This window comes from Sorghum bicolor, chromosome 6 (assembly GCF_000003195.3).
Source record: "Sorghum bicolor cultivar BTx623 chromosome 6, Sorghum_bicolor_NCBIv3, whole genome shotgun sequence".
NCBI lineage: Eukaryota > Viridiplantae > Streptophyta > Magnoliopsida > Poales > Poaceae > Sorghum > Sorghum bicolor.
Window position 1 is genome coordinate 45,003,493 of NC_012875.2, and position 22,238 is coordinate 45,025,730.

The window sequence follows — 22,238 nt, forward strand, 5'->3', positions numbered from 1 at the left end:
AAGGCCTCACTATCAGAGTGCATATAGTAAGGTCTTGCTTAGATCCAAAAAGTTTTTGGATTTTGACACCGTAGCACTTTCATTTTTATTTAACAAACATTGTCCAATCATGGAGTAACTAGGCTTAAAAGATTTGTTTCACAATTTACAGGCAAATTGTGCAATTAGTTTTTGTTTTCATCTATATTTAATACTCTATGCATATGCCGTAAGATTCGATGTGACGCGAAATCTTGAAAAGTTTTTGGTTTTTAAGGTGAAGTAAGTGAGGCCTAAGCCCATACGAAATGCCTCCCTTGCTTGGAGCTCAAACTGACTCATTAGGCTCTCAGTTTGTCTATCAAGAAGCCTAAGGCCGTCCCCAGTTTTAGTTGTGCATCGATGAGCAAGAGCAACTGAGCAAGACTAAGAACGGGGCAACAAAAGGCGAGGCCGATCAAGATCATGGTTAAACGCATCTGTCCGCATTTGATGTTTGTGTTTATGCTACTGTATATGTGCACCCTGTCTCATACACAGACTAGTGTGGACTAAGCTGCTGACAGGCTGCAACCAATCTGTCTGTATGTACAACAAAATACGCTCGCTCGCTGGCTGCAACCAAACCAATCCGTCTATGTATGTACACGGCAAAATACGTAGAATTTACAGGCCCAGAAGGAGAGCAAGGAGACACGGTAGCAGGATGAGCCGCTGCCACTGCAGCACCGGCGGCGGCGGCGACCTCCACGCCGCCGCGTCGGACGAGGCGTTGAAGATGCCTTTCGGCGTCCTGCCGTGCCGCGGAGTGCACGTCCCGTTCGCCTGCTCAGAGACAGTGAGACACACAGTTTCATCTCTGTCAGTAATTTTACTAGAGGCTTTTGTGCAGCTAGCTAGTAGAGGAGGCATTACGTTGCAAGCCGATATGCTCCCGCAGCCGCAGACGAGGCCGCCGTTGGCCTTGTCCGTGGCCTCCGCCGCGCCGCCTCGGTCGCTCCTCTGCACGCGTTCAAGATCCACAAGCCAAAAAGTTCAGAGTTGATCTGAGTAGGAACCAACCAACCACGGAGATGAGACGAACGACGGGGCTGATGAGTGATGATCGCTGACCTTGTAGAAGTCGACGGCGATGAAGTTGGGCCACCGGTTCCCGGACTTGTCGTGGCAGGCGGTGACCATGTCCAGCAGCGGCGCCGAGTTGTCCTTGCACGCCGTCGGCAGGTTCGGGAGGTCCCTGAAGTAGTTGACGAGCACCAGCGACCTGGACAGGTCGTTCATGGCGGCCGACTCGGCGCGGTTGTGGCACGTCCCCTTCACCATCCCCTTGGTCCCGTCTGCAAGCAAGCAAGCAACAAGAAGCACCACCCGAGCCGGGCGTCAGAAACTGCATCGCTCATCACGTCGATTCGATGTGAGTGATCTTGACAATGCAAGGAAGGACGGCGGTGGCGGCGGCGTACACTGGTTCTCGACGACGTATCGCCACTCGTAGGCGATGCCCTCAGCGGCCTCCTTGGCGGGCCTGGAGGTGAAGACGAGGAGGCGGTGGTTGTCGCGGACCATGTCGCTGAGCCGCGGCCAGTCGCCGCCGGTCTTGGGCATGCGCCAGGGAGGGAACATGTAGCGGCCGAGGCCCGACGCGTTGAGCACGCCGGTGAGGCCCTTGGGCGACTCCACGTAGTCCTCCACGAAGATGGTCACCACCTCGGCGGGGTTCCGCGACAGGAACCGCTCCACCTCCCGGAGCACGTTCACCGCCGGTTGCTGTCACAGGGGGGGAAGAACTCGAGGTCAGTCAGTCAGACAGAGCTGTGTGTGTGTGTGGAGACGAACACGGTGAGTGGACGCCGGCTGGGAGGAGGAGGAAGAGCTTACAAAGGCGGTGAAGTTCTGGCAGATGCCGCCGTAGGAGTGGCAGAGCCAGACGTCGTTGCGGAAGTCGTACATGTCCAGCATCAGCCCCCTCACGCCGTTCTGCACCACAGACAGAGAATTAAAGTGAGGCCAAATCTATGTGCTGACTTGCTGTGCAGTCTAGTAGCAACCGAGTCATCCTTAAGGCCTTGTTTAGTTCCTAATTTTTTTTAAAGATTTTCCGTCACATCGAATTTTACGGTACATGCATAAAATATTAAATATAAATAAAAAAAATAACTAATTGCACGGTTTATCTATAATTTACGAGACGAATCTTTTAAATCTAATTAGTTTTTTATTAGATAATAATTGTCAAATAAAAACGAAAAATTTCCAGCTATGTATAACACAACCCACCCCACCTCATTCCGTCTTTTTTTATCTTTCATCACAACAATAATCGTCCAGAATGCCACATGGTTTATGGTTGCCGGAAATGCCATCGTGGGGACATCAAGGCGAGATAGAGACATTGACGCGGCAACCGAGAGCTAGCTCATTGATGCGGCCATCACAGAGAGACGTGCAGGACACAACAGACAGGGGGTCGCCGCAGTGCAGTGCCATGTGTGCCGCGACCATGCTCCAAGCAAGCGCAGCCGCAGCCGGGCGTGTGGTGGCGGTGTGGTGTGCCTCTCGCTGCGGCTCTGCCCCGCCACCGGGAGCGTGCACGCAAACCCGTGCTCGCTCGCCGTCTGGAGCGCGTGCACGCGTCGGCACGCGGAGAGCCCCCCGCGACACCTGTTGGCTGTCGCGTCGCGCCCGGCGGCGGCACCTCACGCCCATGCCTACCAACCAACCCGTGGAAGCAGCAGCAGAGGAGCTGTTGGCATGGCATAATGGCATTTTGCTCCAAGATTCGCGCGCGCCGCCGCCAGCGATCGAGGGACGACGGAGCCGAAGGAAGAAGGAGACAACCGTGCCGTATGTCTTACTGTACGTACTACTAGGAGTCTAGGACGTGGAAGCAAACGTTTGCGAGCGCCGCCGGGTCATCCGGAACGTGGACGAGACGAGCAGCAGGTAGCTCTGCCGAGCTCAGCTCAGGAAGCTGTGAGGAAGGATGGAGAGGGAGGGGGGAAACTCACGCTGAGCTGCTCGGTGACGGTGTCCTGCTGGTTCCACGGCGTGGCGATGGCGACCCCCGTCTGGGACCGCTGCCCGAGCCGCGCGAACGAGTTGTGCGTCGTCAGCCACGCGTACCGGTTGAACGGCAGGTCCCGCGCCTGCCACAGCCCACCAGTTGCCATGGGACGGTCAGTGGCAGCGATCCAGTAAAATCCGGCGGCCGCATTCGGGCGCGTACCTTGGTCTGCGGGTCGACGGGGGCGACGCGGGTGCAGCGGGGCCGCACGTTGCCGTCGGCGACGCACGTCTCGCAGTGCAGCCCGGCGTCGCAGTTCCGGTTCACCGCGCACGTCTCGCCCACCTTCCGCCCCGACACCACCACCACCACCGCGCCGGGGGAGCACAGCATCAAAATCAAGAGGACGCGGCGGAGAAGAAGCACCGCCGGCGCCGGCCCGTCCCTGCCACCGCCCACCATCTCCTTGCTTTCCTTGCCTTGTCCTCCCTCGATCCCCTCGCCGCCGCCGCCGCCTCCTGCTACTCTAGCTCCCGGCAATGGCCTGGGCACGGCAATATCCAGCTATTCCAGGCAAAGAAGCCAGGAGGAGAGCAGCGAGCACAAAGCAGGCGGCGGTCGCTTCGCTCGCGTCTCAGAGTGGTGCTCGTGTCATTGTGTGGCTTGCAAGGCCGGACATGCGAGTGGCGTCGGCACCCTGACCCGCCGTGCGTGGGTTTTCTCGGACTCGGACGCTCTAAAATTTCGGAAGAAAATTGAGTGCGGCCTCCCCGCACCGAGTCCCCGTGGGCACCAGGCTCGTGCTGATGACGCGTGTACACCGGGATTTGGAGAGCCGTCCGCTCGACTCGCATCTCAGCGCTTCGGCTCGCACGTCTTTGGCTCGCAGGGTCAAGTCCACGTAGCGCTCGGCTCGCAAGTTAGTTGCAGATCGCCCGACGCTCGTAGTACATTCTCGGCTCCTGGCTTTAACGCGCTGCTTGTACGTCTAGAAGTCGGATTAATTTTCCAACAGTCACTAGTACAATCACTTGAGTGCAATTTTACCACTGCTGGATTTCATAACTAATCCCGTGTAATAATGATGAAAATATTCAGATGCAGTCCATGATCTTTCTGATGGTGCAAAGGCTTTTGAGATATGTTTACACATTGTTTTTTTTTTGAAATACATATAGCATGTTGGCTATTTTTAAACTTATATAAGAGGCTATTTTTGCTGAAAATTATCACAGTATGTTGTGATCATAGAGAATAGAATATGCAAAAATTTGAAATTGATAACCAACGTAACTAGCAAATCCATCCAAAAAAAGTACTACAAAGTGACGTCTTGTTGAACAATATAGTTACATATTCTCATCAAAATTTAACTTCCTAGCGGATAAGGACATTGCAGCATCTTGATGAACACCATGTAAAAGATCCGTATATCCGCCTTGCATGAAAGGAACAGACACAGTAAAAGATTGCCCATACACACAGTTTGTGAAGTTTGGCGTTGTAGCATTATTAGTATCTCCGCCATGGATGAATGGAGCAACCATGGCTGAATCATTTGCAAATTGTATTGTACTATTACCGCCACTGTTGCCAGCATGAAGATCATGTGTCGTGTATAAGAAATTATTTATAACAATTTATTGTAAGTAAATAAAATATAAAACTAAAACAATAAATGTAAGTCATTTACGATTAATTGGTTTGGATTAACACTTCCGTCTCTATTCTCTACAGTATTATTTGTAGCATCTCCTGTCAACAAAAATAATTAATATATAAGTTAGACTTTTTCCTGGGAACAAAATCAGCTAGGAAAGGTAGGATCAATACCTTTTGTCTTGGAACTTTTCTTTTTCTTCTTTAATGTATTTTTTTCAACTGCACTTTGGAGTCGCTTATTCTTTGGGCCCTTTATGATATGGGGAACTCTAAATGATATTGTACCGTTCAATGTGTCTGTAGCACATTCAGTTGAAACTAGAGGAACATCATCGGATTTTTCTTGCAACTTGCTTATAGCAATATCTGCTTCCAAGTCCAATTTATCTATACCTTTCTCCAAATCATCAAGAAGTTCTTTTGACAATGAACATTTCAATGTAAGGGATGTAGCCTTTCGTGAGATACGCGCAGCACGCGTTTTCAAACTTTCTTCGCCGGTTTCTTGTTTCTCGATATAAAATCCTCTTTTTGCATATTTGGTCCATCTTCCCAATATATATTGCGGCGGCAATTTGAAAACATCGTTCACACTAAAAACTTTGAAGGCATGCTTGCACAGTATACCTACAAAATAAAGATATAATTTTTCATCGGTGCACATTAGAAACTATATTATAATTCAAAATGTGTGCACATACCTATGGATTCATACTTTCTGCACGAACATGTAATGGATATATTCGCACTGTCAAAAACAGTCGTTGCTCCATGATTAGCTTGCATATGTGTAACCATATATGTGAAGATTGATCCATCAGTTTGCAACAATTTACAAGAGAATGAAAAATATTCTTTAAATTCTTCCTCAAACTCCAAATACATCCTCTTTGTATAGGATTCAGCTGCGGTTTTCAATAGAGGTAAATTTGGGATGCAAGTAACTGGGTTCTTTCGACGTGAATTAAAATCCGCTTCTAACTCATTTTCACGAAGGCTAGCAGAAACCTTCTCGCACTCTATAAGAAGTTCAGTAAGTCCAAGTTTTCTACGAAATCTTTTCTTGAAGACGTTATTCATACCTTCACTTCTTTGAGTTGAATTCATATCGGCAGTAAAAGAGTCACGATATACAGCGGCCCACTTTTTCCTCAAAGCATATAAGTTTGCCATCCATTGGTTGTTCTCAAGGTTATACTTACTCAACAATTCCTGCCACTTCTGGATGAATAGATCTTCTGATCTATCTTCATACACACATCTCTTAAATTCAGGTAAAAATGTGTCAGGATAATTCTGAATTATGGGCCCTAGATGTTTAGCAGCATTAAGATAGATGTGCCACAAACAAAGACGATGACTTGTATTTCTAAATACATAGGCAATTGCTCCTGCCATGGCCGCGTCTTGATCAGTGAAAATTGTGTTGGGATGTTTGCCTGACATTGCTATTAGGAAGGTCTCAAAGAGCCAAACAAATAATTCAATAGTCTCATTAAATATCAGTGCAGCCCCAAAAATTATTGTTTGTTTATGATGGTTCGTTCCAAGGAGTGGAGCAAAAGGCATTTCAAACTTATTAGTCTGAAAGGTGGTGTCAAATGATATAGCGTCACCAAAGCATGCATAGTCCATAATCGACTGACCATCTGCCCAAAAGAAATTAGCTATCCGGCCATCTTCCTCATCTATTTGAGCAGCATAAAAAAATGCAGGATCATCTTTCTGCTTATTTTTCAAGTAATCCAACAATGACTGTGCATCATTGGACTCTAAGTACTTCTTCCGCTCACGACCGATCTCATTGTTGCTATCCATCTGTGCGAATGGAACTTTGTCAGATCCTCCATAAAACTCTTTCATGAACTCATACACCTGGGCTGGCTTCATTCCAGCTTCTCTTATCTGACCAATGAGCTGCCTGTCTGCTTCGGTTACACGACGCTGTGACTTCAACTTGTGCAATTTATTTGGACTAGCAAGATAATGATTGTGATCAAGTACAACCTTTTGTACTTTCCAAATCCCCTCTTTACTAACACTAAACTGAACACGGGCATCACAACCCGTCCTTGTAACGTCCCTGTTTGATGACTCATTTCCTCGAAATCCTTGGTTACTGCAAACTATATACTTTTGACATATAGTTTTATCAACTCGGCGCTTCGTATGACTCTTTCTAATACTAAACCCGACCTTACCAGCATAGGTGTTGTACATCTCATAAGCTTTATCCTCTGAATCAAAAGTCATTCCAACTTGAGGGCGAATCAAAGGTTGTCTAGTTTTATCTACTACCTGTTGTATGAGAGAGAGAAAATTTAAAGGTGTTTCGTTCGCAAAAAAAAGAAAATTTAAAGGTGTTTAATAACCAAAAAATACATAGTATGATTTTCTCCATGCTTATAATAATCAAACTGACATCTCATACCTCATCTGATTGTTGTGTCGTAGATTCTGGCAACTCCAAAATTGATATAGTCCTGTGCAATGTACACGCGGACTTGATGACAGCAGTGTTGTTCTCCTATATAAAAACACTTGTTTGAGATGTTCCCGCATACAAACCTAGCATAAATAAATTCTATAATGTTATCAGGTGCATAGCGATCCATACGTACCTGTGTTGCATCAATGGCATCAACGACACCATTGATTAGGGCAGAGTTCGTTTCTATGCTGTCTACTAGTGTATTTGATTGGGAACAAATCTCCTCTGAATTATCTTTGAAGGCGTAGTCCGTCGTATGGCTTGCGTGGCTACAAGACATCGCGCAACCGGCGGCAACTCGCACAACCGGCCGCGGTATGTATCGGCGGCGGCGTGACCTATTTCTGCGCTCTTTTCCGTGCGATGGAACTAACTCAGGTAACTATCCAATGATTACGGCGCTGATCGGGTGATGGAAACCAACTTGCGAGCCGAAGACGTGCGAGCCGAAGCGCTGGGATACGAGAAGCGCTGGGATGCGAGTCGAGCGGACGGCTCGCCAAATCCCAGTGTACACGCGTCATCAGCACGAGCCTGGTGCCCACGGGGACTCGGTGCGGGGAGGCCGCACTCAATTTTCTCCCAAAATTTCACCTTTCGTTCCACCCCCGCGGATCTTGGGCGTTGGTGGGGGCGCCTCATCCTCCGTGGGCCCCGGTCGTCATGTCACGGGTGGAGCCTAGCCCTGATGAAGCCGGCGGGAGGTGGGTACGGACGGGAGCGCCGGGTGACCGTTGCGGTGGTCCGGTGCGCTGCCGCCGCGGGTCATCAACCGCCAGGTGAGCTGGCACGGGGCAGCAACCGCAGCTCGTTACGTACGCCGCGCGCATTATTCATGGCCCATATGATTTGCTGATATATTGCCATTTTTCTCGTGCTGTTCTGTCACTCGTGAGGTGTTGTGTCTTGTTTCGGAAACTAGTACGAAGCGCGCGCCCCTGCACGCGTGTGGGTAAATAATATATGTGTTACACATTTAAATTATATGATAACTTAATTAAAAGTAAGTGGCTGTAATTGGTCTTACAACAAATAAGAATATATTACATATGGTGTTAGGGAGTAATGAAGCATAGGCATACAATACGTGCGATGCCACATGATTTGTACATGTAAATGTGGCTTTGGGCATGGTGTTGTTGTACAATAGACGGAATCATAGGTAGCATTGTTTCCCTGGACATAACTGAACACATTCTATGGAACATACATATAACAGTGCAAAAGTAAGGAGATTGTCGTGCTGATGCACCAAAGATGCTGCCCCAACAACATTGGGGGCAGTTTGCAAAAGATCCTCTCGGGTCATCTTTACTCCTACTGCAAAGGGAGGAACAAGATATCTTAGTGGCACACAATTACACCGACTAACAAATGTTGTGGTAGGGCCTTGAGCAACATGCTTACCTGTTATGGTGGAGGCTGCAATGCTGGCTGCTGTTGGTAACTTTGATACCTTGGATATTGTTGTGTAGGTGTATATGGCAGGATTTTGAGGGGGCAAGCAACCATATGGATAGTATCCTTGGGGATACCCATAATAGCCACCACTAAATTGGTCCGGCTCTTGTTGAGGCTGAAACAAAAATTCAACAAAGGGAATATGACCTCCCATGAGAGTTGTATGTTCTGGCTTCCCAGCTGGCTTCCACATAGCACCCTATGTGGTCTTCTCAGCTGATGCCCCGAAGAAACAACTTTTTTAGTGAATATAATCGATGTAGTAGTATCTGTTCCAGAAAATTATATAAGCATTTTCCACTACAAATTTGAAATCCTTTGTCGTATATGGTTAAAATTTACACAATACACTCTTGAGTTAACCAATTGGGTGCTAAGTTTGGCACTAAAATATTGGCACAAAAAGGTTTCACAATGGAACTGGATACTAAAGACAACATAAGTAATGAGCATTGGCTGGCCTATAAATTGATTTGCATAGTACATAAAACAGGATACTCTTCATATCTGTTAGAATACTGGACAGATGTTTGCAAAAAAAAAACGGACAGATCTACAACACTTTTGTACAGGTATTTCAACATAGAGATGTCCGTATAGGCTGAAAGTTTAGTTCAGAAGCTCACCACCTACAGTCGGGTTAGGACAACCAACATAATGAAGTGCATAAAATGAATATCAGTCATGCAGTTTGAGGAAGACAGAACTATTTACCGACAGTAGTATTGCTTTGATTGTTATGAAGTGGGTGGTAAATAATTCAAAAGATCGATCCACAACTCCAGTGGACCAATTAGAAGAAGTTCACAATAAAAAGGAGTAACATATACTCCCTCCATCCCAAATTATAAGACATTTGACTTTTTTTATCCCAAGTTTGTAATACATGTACAACTTTTATTAATAAACCACCAAGCCACGACAAAAGAAGTGATATTTTGTACAAATTTTTGAGTAAGACAAATGGTCAAACTTGGTATCAAAAAAGTCAAACGTCCTATAATTTGGGATGGATTAAGTACTTTCCAAAATTCATATTTAAGGACACCATCTGCAGCTGTCGTGGTTTCAATTCTATCAAAAAGGTCAAGCATGCCCAAAAACATACCTTCAGACACAGCATCCTAAGAAGGTATGTGAGCCTTCGTGTAGCTGGTTTCCTTGAACACAAGCATCAGGTCTTGGAACCCATTTTTTAATTCTCGAAGAGAGTGCTTAGCTGGTCTCCTTTTACACATGGAGCAGTGCGTGTAACACAATTTTGAACTGTGAAAGAGAGTGGTTAATTGCATATCTTGTTAGTCTATAGTTAAACACCACAAGGTTTGCTTTAGGAAGTGGATGACGGTATGATAGGTATAGAGAGGAAAGGCAAGTATGAGAGCAGAAAATAAAGAAACTTTAGTGCACAGGTAGCTTACCTGAAGATCAGTCAAAGTAAGTTTTTTGTGCAAGGACAGGAATATTATTAAAAACACAGGCAAAATGCTTGAGGCTGAATATTCTGTGGAGATGACCAAGATTCTAATAGCATTACTGAGGTTTTCAAAAGCTTCGACTTGCAAGAACTCTTACGACACCTATATAATTCATTTATGATGATGAAGTGAGGATAGAAACATATAGATGTCTTCGATATGGTTGGAAAAACTCTTAGACCGATTAGTGCCAGAGAAGGGTTGGCAACAAACCGATATCAATTAATAGACAGGAAGATGGAGCGCCAAAAATAAATACAAAGTTGGATGACCTATGAGCATGAAAAGTCAAAAGGAATTTGGCTAGAGTACTAAACGATCAATAGGAGTACATAAATATATCTTTCAGAAACCGGTAGTGATAAATTTTATAGTAGGTACTAACCACCCATTCTATATCTGCTACATTTATGGTCAAATATGTGATGCATTGGAACCCCAGCCTTAGGGGGATCAAACTGGAATTGCAAAGAAGATGAGGACGATATCAAAGATCTGAACAAATTGTCCACGGACCATTTAGTCCTCCCTGACACAAAACCAATGCAGAACCGCATGGCCATCCTGTGTAATCTCTTCCTTTGCTCCTAGAATTAAATTAAACATGGCAAATCCATGAAAATTAGATGCAAGGAAACGCAAAGAGAACAAGTACTATGAGCCGTAAATTCCAATAGCTCCAACTAAATTACTTTATCCGCATGTTTCCATCTGTTAAGTCCAGTTGTGAAAGGGTGACTGGAAAGTAAAAACACAGTTGCTCTAAGTACACTAAACTGTGATTTGAGTGCAGGAAAGCGAATGAGTTTTGTGAGACACATAAAACCTGACAATGCCATTGTAGAATTGGGCCAATGGAAGCATGAAAAGTTTCTTATATCATGTCGTTGGCTCCCTGGAAGCCTGTATCCCAAGAAGCTTGTAATCAGCACCAAATGAATCCACTGCTGATAAAAGGGACTGGATAGCCAAATCATTTGGACATTCTGTCTCCCTAGAAAAATAACAAAAGATTGAAGTTATTCGAATATGTCTAAGCCACCAAATGTACAACTTAGTAAATATACATAATCATAAATTGATATGTCGCAACAATGCTTTTTGGAGCTATAAAACTCCCTGGAACAAAAGCAGAGTGAAATAAAAGTAGCTTTCACTTTGCGGAAAAATGTTACTTCTTGTCAGTCGATGCAGATGGAAAGAAATAATCATCAGTGGCTCCTAAATCAAGTGATCTGAAGCATCTAATTAGATCAGTTCATGTGCTATGACAACAAAACTAACTGCCTCATAAAGGCAACATGATTGAACAGGCCGTTGCTTCAAATATTGTACTACAACTGCACATACACCATTGAACAAATCTGAAGAAATAAATCTGCGACTCTACGAAACTAAACATTAAAGTTGAAGCACCAATAGGAACGGCAAAGTACCCATATCCATCCATACTTGATGGCTGGACTTTTGCACAGCAAGAGAGAGGCGAGGACGAGGGATGGCCCTGCGTCGCCGCTATGACCGTGGAACCCCGTTTGCACACCGGCGAGCACGCGTCCGCACCACCTGTGTCGGGGCCACTGCAATGGTAGGTGACCTAGGGTTTCCCCTTGCCACCGCCGCCCTCATGGGGCCTGCCGTGCCAGGGCCCGGACGATCCTAAACGGCTAATGACACGGAGGGCGAACCCTAGGTCAGCAACGATGCTGCGGTTCGCCGCCTCAGAGGAGCCGACCGGTGCGTCGTCATGTGAGGAGACAGGGAGAGAACGAGGAAGCTGAGAGTAGAGAAAGGGAAAGAGGATTCGAGAGGTTTCAGGAGGGGGCACCGATGGGATGAAGCCGGTGAGCTTCGCCGCCACCGCCGACGGTGAGGAACAGGTACCTAGGGTTTCGTCGAGCGCCCGTGGAGGGCGCCAACACCCCGGCATCGCGTGAAGAGGAGGCCACGGTCCTTGGCCACCTAGCACGCCGCAACGCCGGAGGAGAGGGACAGAGAGAGGGGAAGCCCGCCCGCGGGTGGCGCCGTCGCCTGTCGCTGTCGCGTCGGGAGGAGAGACGGGGAGGAGAGACCGAGGGGATTTTTTTATGGGAACGAGCGAGGCGTCGGGAGGAGAGACGGGGAGGAGAGACTGAGGGGATTTTTTTTACGGGCCACCACATGCCGACAAAATTGGATAGGAGCTCAAATGAAATCTGACCATTGAAGGCGAAATCAAACGGCCCAAAATAATTCTGCTAACGTGGCCACGGTGAGCTTGCGGGGAGCTCCCGCTGAATGTAGAGGTAAATGAGGCACATGCCTCTTTGTGTACTCGTACTCTAGTTTAATACAGGATCGAGCTGTTATATGGTTTTTTTTTTTTTTTGCATCTGATTCATTTTCATCGGTTTTTTTTTCTTATGCTTTCGCTCACGTCCGCTCGCCCACATCTTCCTATCTTGTGCGCCGCCTAACCGCTACTTAGTCCTCCATTCAACTGCCACTTAAAATGGTTTTGTCTTTTCCTATCCTCTCCTGGCCTATCGGTTCTACACTGTTGCTTCGCTATCCCTTCCACCTCTATGTTTGGCTCTGCCTACTCTCGAATCCTTCATTCTAGACCCCATAGTGACAAACTCGCTCTTCTAATCTAAAGAAGAAGCTCGTCTCCCACCACCGACGTTGTCTCACTATACTTTGGTGACATGAAAATTTTTCTCCATTTTAGACAACTGCAATTTAGGATGCATAAGGTTTAATATAGTGCTTTGTTTTGTACTAATATAATGTGACAAGTCTTAGGGGGTGAATGAATAGGTAATGTTCGCCAATCAAACCAAACAAACACAAGCCTTAGTTATATCATTTCCTAATAGAATATGTCAATGTTGTTTATGGGATTTGTAATTTTGTGAAATCCTATGTTTGTCAACAATATAACCATTACATTATCTCCATAATGTCTATATATGTATGATACGATTACTACAAGATGCTCACCACTGTTGTTTATCGGTGATAACTAGTGGTGATAATCGAGGTCATCACAATTGTCTTTTGTAATGAGATGATGGTGAAAATATATAAAAAAATTAACACCATTTGATAGAGGTGCCCATCGATGTCTGAGAGGAGGACACCTCTGCAGACATCGATGGTGTTTTTGGGTGAAAATATTGAATGTTTGGACATCCTGTAGACATCAAATGTTTGGACATCTCTGTAGACATCGAATATTTGGACACCTCTGTAGACACCTCTCGTGCTCGCACCATGGGGGCCATCCATGCTGGGGCCACCACCGCTCTAAGTGAGGGCCATGGCACGGCCTGCCTCCTCGCTGGAGAGAGAGAGAGAGAGAGCACGAGGCCCCGCCTATTAGCCATAACAAAGAAGCATACACGCTGAGACACATGAGGGAAAGATGATGTATACTTTTCATCGTAGTTGGGAGTTTTTCAATACCTGTTTAAGTCTCAAACCAACGGTGGAAACACCATTGATAAAAAAAATAATTTTATAGTAGTATTTACCTTCTTCTTTTAGGGGAGGTCATATCCTTATCCTAGAGCGAGGTTCCATTGTTAACACAACTAGGGAATACACATCTTGTAAAAAAACCTAGGGAATACGATTAGTGAATGAAGATATAAAAAAGACAAGCATGAAAAGGAGGTGGGGATGAAAAAATAAGAGAAGAAAAATACATGAAGAAGATAGTTATAATATTATGCACCGACGGAAATATAAATAATACTGAAACCACACACACAATGACACAAATGACTAAGAGAGACACATTTACGGCTAGCAAATGTTGCAATATAAAGTAGGCACTCTCTTTGTACTCCCTACCATGCAGTGACCTTTCCCCAATTGCACGAATCAAATCTTCAAAATTGATGCCAAGTCGGAGTGGATTATGCTGGTAGTTAATCAATGGTTCCTAGCAGAGCGGCGGCCGGCCTCCGCGCGCCATGTCATTGACGCATTGTTAATTGTGTACTCCACCACCGTTCCAACGAGCTGTGAGTTAGCACAAGTATTGACCATCATAATCGTTAAGTACGTTGCACACGCATCGCCTTGTTTGGCATAAAAGAAGGACGCACTTTGTACATGCCAAGTCATGGCGCATGAGAGTGGTTGGTTGAATGTGGACGCATGTGTGAACTTGCCATCAACGACTCCATAGCTGGATATATATACTAGAGTAGTAAAATGAAACTAAATGAATACACGCAATTTGCAGGTATGAGGCATGTGTGTGTTTATGGACGTTGTGTTGACTGTTGAGGATAGTCAAAAGGAAACATGCAACAAGCAGCTGGTACCGTCTGTTATTGATATATTGAGGCTGAGGGCCTTGGACGTGGCCATCGATAATAACTGGCTACTCTCAACATCCCAATTTATTTATAAGTTATTCTAAAAATTTTGAAGAATCAAAGTATCTAAAGTTTGATCAAATTTATATGATAGCATAATAATATTTATGATATCATCTAAATATTATTAGATTCTTCATTAGTTATATTTTTGTAATTATATCTATTTAATGTCATAAACCTTTTAAATTTTTTTTATCATATTAATTAAACTTGAGATGCTTTGAGTAGTTAAGATTTTTAGAATGATTTATAAATTAAGATGAAGAGAGTAGTTTTGAATTTAGACAAGAGCCTTGTGGCCAGAGAAAGCTGATTGGTTCTTCAGATGCGGAAGCGCGGATGTAGACAGAAGCAAGCTGATCCGTGCTCTGGTAACTCACCTTTCTTAGGCTCTTTTGGGGTAATTAGTATAATACCCGTGCTAACGCTACGGTTTTATTTTAGGGTGCATATGAAAACAATCAAACAACAAAATAATATCAATATTAACTTATATAATCTTTTGAAATAATACAAAGTTAAATACCAAAAAAAGATAATTCACATGTATACATACTAATCTCTATGATTTATACTGCCCAAAATTTCACATGTATAAGCTAAGGCCATCTCATTGGGGAATTTCATCTTAGATTGAACTTTTTCTCTAAAATTTCGAATCAGTGGGGTCATAAAACTCATGGCCCTGTCGACGTCATTGCCACCATTGTTGCCTTGTGTCATTGAGCTGACAAAACTTAAATTTTTTCAAAGACAAATAAAACCACCCAATCCCTGCTACAAGAAAATTAATTCTGAAACTGATAACCTCTAATATTTGTTTAGCCAACTTTCTTATTTCAATTCTTTCCTTTTCAACAATTATATTGCAACTCCACTAAAACTTTGTAGCCAATTACATTGCAAGACCCTAACGATCTGCGGCGCCAGATCTTCCTCGCTCCTTGCTCAAAACGCCTCCAGCATCGGCAACTCTGACCGGCCGCGCCGTGTGCCGCCCCGGCTAGGCCGCACCACCTCAACACCCACAAGCAAACCCAAACCCATACACTAAAATTGTGTAGCACATTGAAGCACAAAAGATAGATGTAGGATTTATATATTTCTCAGAATGTCTAGCATGGAAAGAAATTTATCCATCTAGAAAAAACATGCCAAGATAACAATCTCAACGACTGATCAAATACAGGATATTGGTGAGGGTATACATAACAAAACAGTTAAGAGAAGAAATATATTGTAGGAAGTACAATAGATTTACTAAAAGAAGAGCTTACAACAAACGGAAATGCTTATTCAACAACTGCATGCCAAAGAAATATAAACAAACCGCTAACTTGGATCTCTTTTGGGAACGTCGCACTAAACAGCATTGTCTGCCTGACACCTGGAAGTGACAAGTCCACTTGCTCAATAATTCTGCTAACTGTGGTTCAAAACACATATCAAGCATTCTATCTACCTCATCACAGGGCAAAGCTAGAGTGCAAGATATTCTTGCCCTTTTCCAACAAAACAATCATTCAGTCGTGTGTGGCTACCTTGTTCTTCATCTGAGTAGAATTTTTCCAGACACTACCTACCTTGCCTCCGAACCTGTCTTACACGAATCTCATGTGTGGCATGATTCATGCAAGAAGAGATCACACAAATGAGCTAGAGGAAAATTCCAAATTACTTGGAAAGCAAAGCAACTAACCTTTTCCATCTCGTTTTGGATCTGCAGGAGCTTGCCGAAGGAAAGAAGCAGACCACCGTCGATGGGATGTCCCCAATCTTTCTGTCATCTAAAAAATAGATACCTTTCTATTGCCTACTTCCCCCTACCAATACAGCATTTGTGTCAAATATATTCAAAATTTAACCTCACTAAGAGCATCTTCAAAGGCTTTGGCAAATTAACTTGGCATTTGTTGTTGTTTGTAAACTCCCATGACAAAATGCAAAGAATAAAAACATGTCATCTCCAAGGGAATTGGCATTTGGAGTTGGCAAAGGATAAAAATAGGAGGTCTCCGGGCGCGCGCTTTCCTCACGCGTGACTTTGCTCGCGCGATCGGATTTGCAAAGCCGTCCACAACTTGGCATTTTTGCCAAGTTTGCTCCTTCATTTGTCAAGTTGCCCAATTTGCAAACTCCAAATGCAAAACTGTTGGATACCTTTTTTGGAATTTTTTGGCAAATTACTCAAATGCAAACTTCAAATGCAAAACCTTTGGAGATGCTCTAACAATTACCAATCTTTCTGCCATCTATAGAAACATTGTTCTATTGCCTACTTCATTGCAGCAGTTAGATGGAGAGGCTAATTAATATGCGGTGGCTAAACACCCCGCTTGAGGAACCCAAAGCACCGGCTATACCACAAATCATCGAATCTTTGGACACATGCATAGAACATTAAATTTAGATAAAAAATAAACTAATTACATAGTTTGGTTGAAAATCGCGAGACGAATCTTTTAAGCCTAGTTAGTCCATGATTACTACAGTAACCCACATGTGCTAATGACAAATTAATTATACTTAATATATTTGTCTTACAGTTTCTAAACGAGCTATGTAATTTGTTTTTTTTATTAACCCCTCTCGAAATTCTTCCGATACATTCGATGTGACACTCAAAAAATTTTCATCTCCAAAGCCTAACATGAAGAACTTTTCATCTGAGAAACACAGAGAACAATAAAATTGAGCAGAGAACTCCTTTGGCACCTGCTTGACCGCCGCCGCCTAGCAAGTAGTAGTACAGTAGAGATGACGTGATGGATCAGCTCCTTGACAGGTTGCTTGACTGCTGATGCCTGATGGATCAGCCGCATGAGCCGATCAGCCGCGGGGGTACGTGAGGTCGTGAGGATGGCTAAAACGCGACGCCCACGTGGTCGACCGCTGCCGCCGCTACGAGTTCACCGATCAGCCGCGGGCGTACGTGAGGATGGCCAAGACGCAACGCCCTTGTGCTCGAGCACCGCCGCCGCTATGAGTCAAAATCGGTCGCAACAGCCGTGGGTGTCCGTGTGCGAGGTGAGGGAAAAGAGTTTGGCGTACGTGAGGATGGCCAAGACGCAACGCCCTTGTGCTCGAGCGCCGCCGCCGCTATGAGTTCAGATCGGTCGCAGCAGCCGTGGGTGTCCGTGTGCGAGGTGAGGGAAAAGAGTTTGGTAGTTTGATGTAGGCTTCAAATTTTTCTCTACCACCGTTGGATTTGATGCTAGTTGATTTTGAGTCGTTGATTTTAATAGAGATAAAATCCCGTGTGCGTTTTGCTAGGTACATGATGATTGAGGCCTTCAGTAGGGGATGTTTTCTTTGGTAGACCAAGCATAATTTTGTTGGATCAATTATAGTAGAGATAATGTATCACAACATGTAATATATGTTTAGCATGCATTTTTTTATCATTTAAAATTGTTTTGAGATTCGTGCTACACATACTACGTCCTTGTTTAGTTCCCAAAAAGTTTTATCAAAAAATTTAGATTTTCCGTTATATCGAATCTTGCGTCACATACATGGAGTATTAAATATAGATGAAAAAAATTACACGGTTTACCTATAATTTGTGAGACGAATCTTTTAAGCCTAGATAGTCCATGATTGGACAATATTTGTCAAATACAAACAAAAGTGCTGCAGTACTTGAAATCCAAAAATTTTGCCAACTGAACAAGACCTTAGTTTACCCTAAAACCAAAAACTTTTCAAAATTCTCCATCACATCAAAAATCATGCGGCACATGCATAGAGCATTAGATATAGATGAAAATAAACTAATTGCATAATTTACTTGTAAATCACGAGATGAATCTTTTAAGTCTAGTTACTCTATAATTGGACAATGTTTATCAAATAAAAACGAAAATGCTACGGTATAAAAATGCAAAACCTTTTTGATTTAAACAAGGCCTACCTAATATAAAATCCTACTATTTTAAATGTCATATATCTCAATACACTATATAAACGATTCACGTATACATTGAAAAACTGCTTTCTTTTAGGTGGGCTGGCTGTATGTATGCGGATACAGCGTAGCGCTAGCGCCGCGGCCCCGAGACGACTAGGAGACCTAAGGGCAAGTACAACGGGACTTTAAGAGTCGTCTGCAAGACATAATTTTATCAAAAAAGCCCTTTGCGAGTAGTAGACAGGCCGAGGTCGTCGTCTCGCGAGACGACGACGACGGCTCGTGCTCCCATGCGTAGTCGCCGGGTGAACAACCGTTGTACGAGAACGTTTTCTTGAGTCTGACGCACACAGATCCTGCTGTGGTTACGTGCGGCCTGCTCCGGCAACTTGCTCCTCTCTAGACCGCTACGCGTGATGCCAGAAGAAAAAAAGATAAGAACTGACAGAGTATATCAGCTTTATTCGATCGATGTGAGATGATGTGACACAACAGTAGTGAAAATGGTGATGGCCATGACCCTATGGCCTTGTTTAGTTAAAAAAAATTTAAAATTTATCGTCACATTGAATTTTTAAGACGTATCCATAGAGCACTAAATATAGATAAAAATAAAAATTAATTATATAATTTGCCTAAATTACGAGACAAATCTTTTAAACCTAGTTAATCCATAATTAGATAATAATTATCAAATACAAACGAAAATTCTACGGTATCCAAAGCCAAATTTTTCGCGAACTAAACAAGGCTAGGCCGTGCAAATTTTTAGCTTTAGCTACTATAGCACTTTTGTTTATATTTAATAATTATTGTTCAATCGTGAACTAAATAGACTCAAAAGATTTGTCTCACAAGTTACAATGAACAAGGCCATTGTGTTGACGATTTTAATTAAAAAATATTGCAATTAAGTTTGATCTATGTTTAATCTTATTTGTAATCAACAAAATAGTATACATAGATGATGTGCACCTCATTAAGACTTGATATGGCAGTGTTGTGGAAACAAAGAAAAATAAGATAAAAATGTTACCATTATATATAATATGTGACTTATATTTATATTTTTCGAAAAAATCTTATAAGAATGTTCATCTTATTTATGCTTCATTTATTTTCTATCAAATAGCAACAAAATAGTATATAAAGTGGTATTCACAATTGATCTTAGCTACATATAAAACATTAAACAGCTTAGAGACAGCCAAACAAACAATCATTGTATGACCTGTCTTTTTAACTGTCTGTGTTCAGATTCCAAAAACATATAGACAGAAGGCTGTCTGTGGGTTGTACATGCCCTAACTTGCCATGTCAAGAGATGGCAACAACGGTGTGGCGACAAGAAGCTGGGGTCTACCGTCTGCGTGTGTTGTTTCAGTCAAATGAAATGCCCGGTCAGTCACCGTAGTACTTTCGTTTTCTATTTGAGTCTAATTATAATTAATTGGGCCTAAAAGATTTGCCTCATAAATTACAAATAAACTATACGCAAATTTTTTTAAAACTAAACAAAGACTCCAAAAACCAAAAACTTTCCAATCGAATCTTGTAGCATATAGAGCATTAAATATAAACGAAAACAAAAGCTAATTGCATAATTTGCCTATAAATCATAAGATGAATCTTTTGAGCATAATTAGTCTATGATTGAATAATAATTTTTAAATAAAAATGAAAGCACTACAGTATTCAAAACCAAAAAATTTCAAAACTAATCAAGGCCTAAGCCTGTGTATATGTTCAACGTTGACATTTGCATCTCCGTGATCCGTATGCTTCCTTTTTTTAACATCGGGGCCTTGTTTAGTTCATCAAAAATCAAAAAAAATTTAAGATTTTTTATCACAAAAACATTAAATATAGATGAAAACAAAAATTAATTACACAATTTGCCTGTAAAATCATGAGACAAATTTTTTAAACTTAGTTACTCCATAATTGGATAATATTTGTCAAATAGAAACAAAATTAGTACAATTTTAAAATTTAAAAACTTTTTAAATCTAAACAAGACCATATTGCTGGGTTTCGGATGGCTTTCATAGGATACCAATACCATACCAGCAATCAGTTGCCTGACAGAATGTATGGAATGATAAGCTAGGCTGCCGAGCATATGTTCCGTCACGAAAAAAAATCAATTCATTGACTAAGGCCTGGTTTAGATCCGAAAAATTTTTAGATTTTGATACTATAGTATTTTCGTTTATATTTGGTATTTATTGTCTAACCATGAATTAACTAGTCTGAAAAGATTTATCTCGTGATTTCCAACTTAACTATGCAATTAGTTATTTTTAATCTATATCAAGTGCTCTATACAGGTGTCGCAAGATTCGATGTGATGGAGAATGTTAAAAAGTTTTTGAATTCTGAAGAGAACTAAACAAGGTCCAACTTTATAGAAAAGAGTAATAACATCTATTACATAAAATATACATCTTTTAAAAATATACTTTACGACAAATTTAATTATACCAATTTGATACTACAAATCTTTGCATCATTTTTTAGAAGTTTAATTAAAATTTTAAAAAAATTAACTTAGCATAACTCTAAAAATCGATTCTTTTCATGGCCTAATGGAACGAGGGCGGCCCTGGCGCATGTGGCTTGGTCCTGGCCTTGTTTACTTTCTCTCAAAAACCCAAAATTTTTCAAGATTCTCCGTCACATCGAATCTTTAGACGTATGCATGGAGTATTAAATATAAATGAAAATAAAAACTAATTACACAGTTTGGTCGAAATTGATAAGACGAATCTTTTGAGCCTAGTTAGTCTATGGTTGGACAATAATTACCATAAACAAACGAAAAAGCTACAGTGTAACGAAATGTTTTGGTTGAGGAACTAAACACGGCCCTAGTCGTTCATCCTTCGGCCTTGGGCCGTGCAGCACGGCCATACCACCGCAGACGCAGATGCCTCTCAGCTCTCATCTCGTGCAATTTTGTTCGCTTAAGCTTATCAACCAAATCTACTAATGATTTAATAGTATTTTATTTTTAAAATAAATCAGCCAATAATATTTTCTGTTATGATTTATCAGCCAAACATAGTTGGAACTCGAAAGCACAGAGAGTCTAGAGTACATAGGTCTTGTTTAGTTCTATTTTTTTTTGCAAAATAGATACCGTAACACTTTCGTTTGAATTTGATAAATATTATATAATTATGAACTAATTATGCTCAAAGAATTCGTCTCGCAAATTATAATTATTTTATCTATATTTAATACTTCATGTATGTGTCGTAAGATTTGATGTACACAAAACTTTTTAGAATATCCTAGAGAATGTCTGCATGAGGCGGCCAACATAAGGCCAGCATCGTCATCTCCATGAACGCCAATTTGGGGCGCCGGCTTGGGGAGTTCTCTCTCTCTCTCTCTGGTATACGCAGGAAAACATGCCTCCTCAGCCCATACCAGATCGCGACACTACACAACGCATGTCCCCAGTGGCAGGCCATGCCCTGTGGCCTGTGGGCGCGACCGTACGTACGCGTGGTAGCTTTGCCGCAGCAACAAACGCCGTAGCAGAGGTTGTCGCGGACTCCCGGTCCCGGGGACATTCTGGCAGGCCCCGAAACCACCGACTTGTTGTTGACAAAACTTTTTTTTCTTTTTTATATGGTAACATTTTTATTTATATTTAAAAATTATTATCTAACAATAAACTAATTAGATTTAAAAAAAATTATTTTGTAAACTACAGATAAATTGTGTAGCTAGTTATTTTTTGTCTATACTTAATGCTAAAATTAGATGTGACTAGAAATCTTATAAGCCTAAGGCTTTGTTTAGTTTTCAAAAAATTTTATAGATTCTTTGTCACCTGGTTAAATATAGATAAAAACAATAACTAATTACA

General features: G+C 42.5%; 2 protein-coding genes and 1 long non-coding RNA gene across 7 annotated transcripts; all 3 read right to left on the reverse strand.

The window, feature by feature from the left end:
- On the reverse strand, nucleotides 415-3,767 carry LOC8074002 (PI-PLC X domain-containing protein At5g67130). Its single transcript, XM_002447799.2, has 7 exons — nucleotides 3,206-3,767; nucleotides 2,988-3,125; nucleotides 1,858-1,956; nucleotides 1,443-1,746; nucleotides 1,093-1,316; nucleotides 895-981; nucleotides 415-804 (listed from the first exon to the last, which is right to left on the reverse strand). Exons 1-7 carry the CDS (start codon nucleotides 3,443-3,445, stop codon nucleotides 646-648), a joined length of 1,251 nt encoding a protein of 416 aa, XP_002447844.2. The 5' UTR covers nucleotides 3,446-3,767; the 3' UTR covers nucleotides 415-645.
- Nucleotides 4,791-7,416, reverse strand: LOC8077611 (protein FAR1-RELATED SEQUENCE 5). Its single transcript, XM_021463587.1, has 6 exons — nucleotides 7,267-7,416; nucleotides 7,077-7,172; nucleotides 6,847-6,943; nucleotides 6,292-6,570; nucleotides 5,482-5,955; nucleotides 4,791-5,272 (listed from the first exon to the last, which is right to left on the reverse strand). Exons 1-6 carry the CDS (start codon nucleotides 7,414-7,416, stop codon nucleotides 4,791-4,793), a joined length of 1,578 nt encoding a protein of 525 aa, XP_021319262.1.
- Nucleotides 8,130-12,137, reverse strand: LOC110436122. Of its 5 annotated transcripts, none has more exons than XR_002453799.1 (4): nucleotides 11,960-12,137; nucleotides 10,592-11,069; nucleotides 8,544-10,177; nucleotides 8,130-8,456 (listed from the first exon to the last, which is right to left on the reverse strand). It is a non-coding gene; the product is annotated as an uncharacterized LOC110436122 (long non-coding RNA). The 5 variants fall into 5 exon arrangements; XR_002453798.1 differs by having other exon boundaries at nucleotides 8,544-9,863; nucleotides 10,019-11,069; nucleotides 11,960-12,136; XR_002453796.1 differs by having other exon boundaries at nucleotides 8,544-8,866; nucleotides 9,706-11,069; nucleotides 11,960-12,132.